Source organism: Podarcis vaucheri, assembly GCF_965113315.1.
Source record: "Podarcis vaucheri genome assembly, chromosome: 12".
NCBI lineage: Eukaryota > Metazoa > Chordata > Lepidosauria > Squamata > Lacertidae > Podarcis > Podarcis vaucheri.
In genome coordinates, this window is record NC_138750.1 from 48,760,876 (window position 1) to 48,770,282 (window position 9,407).

The 9,407-nt window shown below is 42.4% G+C and overlaps 1 protein-coding gene across 4 annotated transcripts in view; it reads right to left on the bottom strand.

Annotated features, from left to right (window-relative positions):
* PFKP (phosphofructokinase, platelet) overlaps positions 1–4,686 on the bottom strand; it is a 57,343-nt gene extending 52,657 nt beyond the window's left edge. For all 4 annotated transcript variants that reach the window (XM_082192242.1, XM_082192241.1, XM_082192244.1 and 1 more), the window contains exon 1: positions 4,534–4,686. In XM_082192242.1, coding sequence (XP_082048368.1) covers positions 4,534–4,543 — 10 coding nt within the window. In that variant the 5' untranslated portion in view covers positions 4,544–4,686. The remainder of the gene's footprint in view (positions 1–4,533) is intronic.
* Between the last annotated feature and the right edge of the window lie 4,721 nt (positions 4,687–9,407).

Genomic DNA, 9,407 nt, shown 5'->3' on the forward strand with positions numbered 1-9,407 from the left:
AGATTTACGTATAAGCTAAACAAGCTATAGCTTAGGGCCCCACTCTCTTGGGGAACCCCGAAAAAATTAAAGGGAAAAAACTGGGTGTACATTTCCAAAATATAAGATGAAAAACAAATGAAATATACATACATACATACTGTACATACATACATACAGCAACAGTGTTTTGTGTTGTGTAGGCTCCTATGATGTAAATAATGGGCCTCATCTGCTAGCCTGCTCCTTAAAATATCACTGGTTTGCTCATTTCTATATACAGGGTGCCTACATTCTGCATGGACTGGCTGCATGGCAACATGTGCAGATGGCTTTTGATTCCTATTAGGCCTGTAAATTACCATATAGCATATATTCAACACCAAAAAACAGACAATTTGTTGTTGACAAAGGACAGTTGGACATATAAAGGGCCCCATTACAGTGGTGCCTCTGACTGCGAACGGGGTCCATTCCGGAGGCCCGTTCACAACATGAGCAGAACGCAACCCACGCCTGCGCGTGCATGGGTCGCGACTTGCCGCTTCTGCGCATGTGCGAGCGGCAAAACCCAAAAGTAACCCTCTCCAGTACTTCTGGGTTGCTGCGGGATGCAACATGAAAAAGCTCAACCTGAAACAAACGTAACATGAGGTATGACTGTACCTTCAGTAGCTTAGGGCCTCATCAAACCTAAATCCGGCCCTGGTCTAGTCCCAGCATTCTGGTCTCACAGTGGCCAGCTAGATGCCTATGGGAAACCAGCGAGGAGAATCCCAAGCCCAAGAGCACTCTCCCTTCCTGGAGTTTGTAGCAATTGTTATTGTTATTTATTATTTATACCCCGACCATCAGGCTGTGTTTCCCCAGCCACTCTGGGCGGTTTCCAGCAGAGTACTGAAATACAATGATTCATCCAGCATTAAAAGCTTCCCTAAACTGGGCTGTCTTCAGATGTCTTCTAAAAGTCCAATAGTTGTTTATTTCTTTGACATCTGATGGGAAGGTGTTTCACAGGGTGGGCACCACTACCGAGAAGGCCCTCTGCCTGGTTCCCTGTAACCTCACTTCTCGCAGTCAGGGAACCGACAGAAGGCCCTCAGTGCTGGATCTCAGCAACTGGCGCTCAGAAACATTACTGCCTCCCACTGTGGACTAACAAAGGTTTTGTGGCATAGGCTTCCTTCATGAACTTTGGTTCTGTTCCATATGCCAGATTTGAATGTGATTTTTATTGCAAACATCTTTTGTATGCCCTTTCTGAGAGCTTCTTGGGTCTGTAAAATGGAAAACAAGTATTCCAAATAAATAAATAGGTTGAAAAGGGCTGGGGGAAAATGTTGCCAAGGGAAGGCAAAGGTAGACATGATCACTTGTAAAGTTCAGTTTAAATGCCCCCATAAGCAACCTTTTTTGTATCTATAGTCAGCAACAGCAGAGCAAGTTAACAAGATGTATTCTAGCTGGTCATCAGGTGTCACCTGCAAAAAGGCCCAAGGAAGCACTCTTAAGTGAAACAGCAACAACCCAAAGCTTTGAAAATGAAAACCAATCTGGTTTTCTGGGTCTCTCTGGGGAGGAAGTTCCATTACCCAAAATGCCCTGCTTTCTTGTTATCATTAGTCTTGCCTCCAAGAAAGGTAACACAGAGAGCAGTTTCCCACAGTACAGGACATTCTGGACCAATACAGTGCCATTTACAGTGTCAAAGGTTACAATCAGTTCTTTGAATTCTGCTCGGAAACAAATTGGGAACCATTGCACAGCTCTTACTAGCAAGTCATTCCCACTAAAACAGAGGCTAATGCATTTGGAAGTATCTGAAGCTTCAGAGCAATCTTCAGTAACAATTCCCCACATATTACAGTAGTGCAGCCCAGAGATTGCCAGGAAGTGCGTCATATAGTTAGGCCACCCTTTTCTTGGATGGGTTACAGCTCGCAAACCTGACTGCTACCTGAGTTTCCAAAACAAATGAAGGGTCTACCATGTCCCCAAGACTGTGGACCTCAGCCTTCAGAAGGAATCCTATGTCACCCAGATCCACCAGCTGCAGGGTTAACTGTACCTCACACCAAATCTGTCTTACATAGGTTAAAGGAACAGTTAAAGCGGCTTGCTGAAACCATTACAACCCTACATTTATTGCCAGCCTGAACCGTCTGACTGTGGCAGAGGCTCTAAGAGCAGCTTTTATATGGTTGGTGCATAATAGGATTTTCGTTAGCTAATCTAGTTAAATCCTACCTGGATCATGCACACAAAAAAGTGTGAAATGCAGCTATCTGTGCAACCCACTCACATGCAGTAACCAAGTTTGAGAAAGATTTTGTTCCCTATAATGCATTTATGTTGTTACCGTTTTATGATGTTTTGTTTAACAATCCCAATGTATCTTTTTAATGTCTTTTGTATTGATGATCTGTAAAGAGAGTATGCCTACCACTTTAAAGAAAAGCATTTACGTTGCTTTTTGTTTACACCAAAGTTTTCTCTGAAAAAGCGAGAAGGATTTAATTATATTAATTAAATCAAATTATCAGTCCAAGCAGAAAAACACACTCATACCCCTGTCCTATGCATGTTTATTTAGAAATAAGCCACAATGTATTTAACAGGAATTACTTTCAAATATGTGGCTATGAGACACACATAAACCAAGTTATTTCAATGAGTTTAGGACAGGCAGAGAAAACTGAGCTGAAGCTTTCTGTGGGTATATGCCACTGAACTCTATGGGGCTTACTTCAGAGTAAATATGTTGCAGCTTGGGCTTATATGTTTTACTTGAGCCTGCAAACCTTCTCTCCACTCCCTGCCTTGCATGATAGCCCAATTAAGTATTAGAGATTCGTCCAGACTAACTAGATTGGAGTCTATGATCTGTATCATCCCTTTACCAGGTAACAGCCCCTGTTTTCTGGTACCTATGCTGATAAATCATTGTTCCTGCTTGGTCCATATTTTATGTTTTGGATAAATTTGAGGGTGCCTTTCTTCCAAAAATATTTATTCATGTGAGTTGCTAGAGTTGTGATTCTTCAGATTTCAGCCCCCTGCCAAAAAGTCTCTAGAATAAGTTAGTAGGGGTAGGATGGACATTGACCCCAGGGAGCATGAAGGGAAATGCATGCAATGTCCTTCACCCCTTCCCTTCCATGCCTCTCCCCTATCATGATAGCAAATGTACTTGTATGTTTTTGAGTTTCAGTTATACTGTAGTATAATCAGATCTATCATTAAATTAAATCTTCTTTCACTAAAGTAAATGATTATGGTCACTTTGCTATTATATCCTTTCTTCGGAAGTTAGCAAAGGAAAAACTCATGAATTAAGACAGCGATCCTAACCCTACTTACCTGAGAGCAAGCCTCAATGAATTCAGGAGAATTTGCATGGTTATGATTGGGCTGACAGCAGAGAAAAGTCTGCAGTTCAAGTCCCAATATATGACAACTGGCATTTTTAGGATTGCCATATTTCAAAAAGTAAAAATGAGGACACCCTGAAACTTGTTGAGTAGAAGTGGAAACACAATTTTAAATCCCTTACAGCTGGGCCAAAAATTAGGCATCTCCTTTTCAGGTGTACATAGATAGGAAAAAGAGCTGCTATACTGAACAGCTGAGAAAAGTGTTGTCTTGCAGTTACTAAACTGGCAACAGGTCTGCTATCCTACATACAGTTGGCTAGTGTTATAAACTGCTTTTAATATTGTATTTTAAATTACTGTATTTTAAATTACATGGGGCCTTATGGTAAAAGGCAGGTAATAAACTGAAATTATTTACCATTGTTATTATTTTGATTCTGGGTGTAGTTTTGACAATCTGCTCTCAAATACCACTTTGATCTGCTTTAGAAATCTCCGGGAGGGCCCCAGAAATATCTTATTGGACTATTATTAGCAGCCAGTAAAATGAACTTAAACTAAACCTGTTTTGGTTTTGGTCTTCTTCGTTCCCGCTGGGTTTGCCTTAATATCCTGCTATTTTTCTCCAAGTTGCTCAAAGTGGCATTTGTGGTTCTCCCTCTCCTCAATTAATCCCTGCAACAACCCTGTAATGGTAGGTTAGGCAGACACGCAGCAAACTGGCCCAAAGTCACCCCAGTGAGCTTCATGGCTGACTGCGGATTCGAACCGGGGTTTCCAAGGGCCTGGTCTGACCCTCTCACCACTACACAACACTGCCTTTATATGTTGGAGTGGAGTTGTATACAAACCCCTTTTTATTTTTTGCACACACATATACAAGTCCATACTTCGTATAATACCTAATTGTTCCACGACTGCCTTCATTTCCCCCCCTCACGAATTTTCTGTTCTGCCACTTGCATCCATACCTTTCCTTTACCTGAGTTTCTGGTTTCTTTTCTAACGCTGAGCAATTGCTGCTCCCCAAACACGGGCGCCTTATCTATGGCTTTGAAACCGCCAGTGCCCCGTTTTCTTCCTCTGTGCTCCAGTGTCACCCACCTTCCTTCTAACGCTGCGCTCCATCACTCATCCCCTTCCATTTACATCATTTAAAAACCTTTCCTTATGGACTTACTGTCCGACATCTTGCTGCTGCTGCTGCTCCTGCTGCTGTATATACCTTTCCTTGCTCCGAAACCCTACAAGACCTATGAGCTCTGCTGGGATTTCACCCCCAGACCAACTGCCATCAACTGCCATCAACTGCCATCTCCCTGCTCTCTCCCCCCCCTCCATTTCATCCCTGTCAGATCACTGGGTGAACCTTGGGCCAATCACTGTCTTCCAGCCTGACCTACCCACCCCATAGGGTTGTTGTGGGCATAAACCAGGCCTTAAAAAGAATAAAAAATACACTGTTTCCAATGTTCTGCTCGTGTGGAGCTTTGCTCATGTGTAGCCCTCATCGGGAGGGGTGTATGTGTGTGTGCGGTAGCGATAGAGTTATTATTTGCATTACTTTTTTTTTAAAGACAGTGTTTTTCTGCCTATCTAGGGAGTCTGCTGACCCGGCAAAAGCCACTTGTCTTGCAGTGGCTGGGTGGTTGGTGGGTAAGGTCGCCAAAGAGGGGAGATTTTTAAGCATTTTTAATTTACTCCGTTGGATTAATTTGCATTTATATTACAGTGGTACCTCGGCTTAAGTACCTAATTCATTCCGGAGGTCTGTTCTTAACCTGAAACACCACTTTAGCTAATGGGACCTCCTGCTGCCACCGCGCCCCCAGAGCACGATTTCTGTTCTTATCCTGAAGCAAAGTTCTTAACCTGAAGCACTATTTCTGGGTTAGCAGAGTCTGTAACCTGAAGCGTATGTAGCCTGTATACTTGTGTCTTGTTCATGGTGTGAACAAACCCTGAGCACATTGACAGCCAATGGGGTGTAGTGGTTTGTGCGCTGGATGGAGACACAGGTTCTAATCCCTGTTCAGCCCTGAAGCTGCCTGGGTGACCTCCAGCTAGTCATTTGGTCTTCCAGCCGCACCTCCCTCCCAGGGTTGTTGTGAGAATAAAATGGGGAGAGCTGTGCGTGCCACCTTGAGCTCCTTGGGGGAGAAGATGGGGCATAAATGTAATAAATAACAGGATAGCAGGCCTATCCTCACACTAAATTTTAAAAAACCTACAAAACCTGAGCATTCATTGATCAAAATTTGGAGACTGTGGTTAGGATTGTTCCGTGTCTCACTTATGAAACCATAACTCTGTAAGGGAAAGCAAATATTTATACAGCATAAACTTCGCTGTCTTGTTTGAAATTCATTTGGTTCACAGACTGCAATATGTTCCACGGAGCCCTTTTGCAAATATGGTTGCCAGATGGGGAAGGAGGGCACTTCTCTTGAACTGCAGCTTGATGGTCAGCCAGCAGCCGATTCTGTATGGAAATAAACATTATCCACCTGCTAATTGTCTTAAAAGATATTTATTAAGAGTTTAAGAATTACAGAAAGCAGAAAAAGGAAAAACAATAAAAAATTAACAAAACATACATTACAATACATCCAAGAAGAAAAAACATTAAAACACATCCGATATTCCATATCTTTACCTTTCATTTACTTGTTTCACCGACCTCCTCACTCCTCCCTTTTTGTATTCTAGCTCAATTAACTATTTCAGCAAATTCTTTCCATCTTTCTCAATTTTTGTTCTATAGTTTATTTTAACGATCTAACCTTAATTTTTTTTCATTTTGGCCCATTATCAATCAGCTTTTACTTAGTTCTTTATTACATTTCTGCTAAAACCATATAGCTTCATTCCAACATCCTTCTAACATTCATTAATTTTGCAATGTTTTTGAAAATATACTTTAAATTTTTTTCCAATCTTCTTCCACCAACTCTTCTCCCTGGTCTCAGATTCTGCCAGTCATTTCTGCCAGTTCCATGTAGTCCATCAGCTTCATCTGCCATTCTTCCCTGGTGGGTAGATCTTGTGTCTTCCAGTGCTTTGCAATAAGTATTCTTGCTGCTGTTGTAGCATACATAAAGAAAGTTCTATCCTTTTTTGGCACCTGCTAATTGTCTGCCTCTCAAGATGATGTTAGTGTTACAGGCATAGTTACAGGAGGCAGGTTGAGAAGTTGGCCACCCTATTTTGTCATTTGTGCAGCAGGTCGAAAGGGCCTTTTAAAGAGAGGAATCAGCCTTCCTTAGCTTCAATGGGCTACTGCCTTCCATGGGATAGGATCTGAAGGGGCTTCATCCAGCATGCGTGATAGGAGTATGGTCTGCATAGCTGTTTTCCTGGAGAGTAAAAAAGATGGTGGAGGAAGGGAGAAAAATGCCATTATGGTTCTTTTGTCATGCTAGCAGAGAGGAGCAAACTGAACTAGTTCAGTGTGTTTGCAACAAAATGCTAACTACAGTGGTACCTCAGGTTACATACGCTTCAAGTTACATACGCTTCAGGTTACAGACTCCACTAACCCAGAAATAGTGCTTCAGGTTAAGAACTTTGCTTCAGGATAAGAACAGAAATCAGGCTCCAGCGGCACGGCAACAGCAGGAGGCCCCATTAGCTAAAGTGGTGCTTCAGGTTAAGAACAGTTTCAGGTTAAGAATGGACCTCTGGAACGAATTAAGTACTTAACCTGAGGTACCACTGTATAGTTTACTGTGATGTAGCTACAAAGCCTTTGCTGCTTACTTGGGCTCCTTGAATCATGCTTTAAGGGTAAAAAAAACAGTGGGTGAAATTAATTAAAAATGAAAATAAACACTCCCTTGGGAGAAGGAGGTTAATAAAGGAGCAGCATGATAGTATAAATGAAGTCATACTTGTATACTTACATGACAGCTTTAAGGTGCAAGGTCCGAAAGCCTGTTTTGGATATGTTCAAAAGCGCACTGCTAAAAAGCTGCATAGGCTATATTAGCATTATCCTGGGGAATAATTACAAATGGTCCAAACGACAGGGGGAGGCCTTTGCCTCCTGCCCTCCTTAAATGGTATGTACAGGCAATCACATACATTAACTATGAAATCTCTGCAATGATTCTGTTTGGTATTGCCTTACACTACAGATGGTGAGGCGCTGTAGCTGAGAATTGTGACTTTTGGTTTATATATTTTCTTAAAAAACAATATAAACAGTGAAGCAAATAACCACCCCAGTTTGCTACAGTTCAAAATAACCAGAGGAAAAGCTTTGGTTTTCTGCAAGTCAGAGACCCAAATTCACATAACAATGCTTTCTTTTTATAGGGCGCATGATGCAGGGTGTGTGTGTGTGTGTGTGTATATGTGTGTGTGTGGAATTGGCCCATCCACACAGAGTGGGTGTGAAAGGCAATGTTGGCACTTACATAAGAGCACTCAGCCTGAGACAGCAAAAATTCTTGCCTTTTGGTGTGTGGAATCATTGTATAATGTGTTTACTGGACTGAAATAATGTGTTGCATATATATAAATATGCCAAACTCTAGAGTTGGGTGGGCCCCAATGTGTGCCCACATTGGGGCACACTCCTAGTTTAGACATTTCCCCCCGATGTTTAATATAAATCTACCTTTTATTAAAACCCATTGCTCCTAAGCTTCTGCCTAGCTGATTTTCCCCTGAGATTGTTTTGGATATGTGAAGATATACAGGGTCTGCACAACTTGTACAACCCAAACAGACTTTAATCCACCTGCCACAATTGGTGCCCCCCCTTTTTGCTTTCCCTTCCTGGGACAAGAGAATAGAGGGAATTTTCTAGCCCACGGAAGGCTACAAGATATGGCCCCTAACGTATCAAGTTCCAATAGCATAATTTATATACCCAAAGACATTTTACTTCAGTAGTTATTGCACTTGCCAGTCACCTTTCTGCCCAGGCACTCCAGGAGTTATACCATTTTTAAATATCAAAAACAAAGGATATAAGATGTAAAGTCGGCCGTTGTGTTCTAGGAGGGAACAGTCAAACCTGAGCAGGCCCTGATGTTGCCTATCCTTCCTTTTCACAGGGGACATAGTGTCCGTACAGATATAATTTATCTCAAATGTGCAAAAATTCCAATGGGACCTAAAAAATTGATCCATTGCTGAAGAGGAGCAAGCTGCTTCCTTTTGACCGTTTGTACTCTGTGTGAGAGATTTTCACACCAGGGCAAGCAAGAAAGGAGACTTGAACAGGGTTTATTTGCTAAACAAGAAGCATAAAAGCATCAAAGAAGAGATTTCACAGCCCTCTGGGTTTCTGGGAAAGTTCTTCCAGAACAGCAGCATGTCTTCCTATTCCTTCAGTGCAGCTGGCAGTAGGATCTTCAATTAAGCAAGGATACTGCTGGGCTTTATATTGTTCTTAAATATCCTATGACGATATCACCAAGCTTTCCCACTCTCCCGACTGGGGGCTGCAGAGGCCTGGTCAGTGGCCAAGGGGGGTGGCTCATTACTTCTATGCTGTCATCGTGCATCAGTGATGCCTGGGCAGCTCTGGTGCCTTATCTTGGCGGTCTCTGTGGGGAACACACCACCAGTATGAGTGTACTTTCTCACCCTGTGGTCTTAGCAGAACGCCACATCCCTTCCTCAGAAGTCCACACATTTCTACACAACTTATGTAGGATGCAAGAATCTATTATTAGCTCTTTCTTAGTTTGGGGTTTAGCTGCATAAGGCCTCAGAGAGATGAAATCATCACCATCCCACCTTTTCCCCCAGAACCAGGACTCAAGGCGGCTCACAAAAATGAAACCCATTGAAATGCCAACTCTCTCCTTGTGATCCCAACATGTCTTCTGTATATTTTACATACAGCCCCCAGGCTGAAAAAGATTTCCCACCCTTTTGTTGTGGTCTCTCCTCTCCTCTAACTATTTATAATAATATCCTGATAGGTTCACAGGTTGCTGTTGAGGCCTGAGCATCAAGGTCATTTGCCAGTGGTGATCAGGGCAACAAATGTAAGTTTCATCTCTGCACAGCAGTCTATTGTCTTCACAGAGCCCTCTC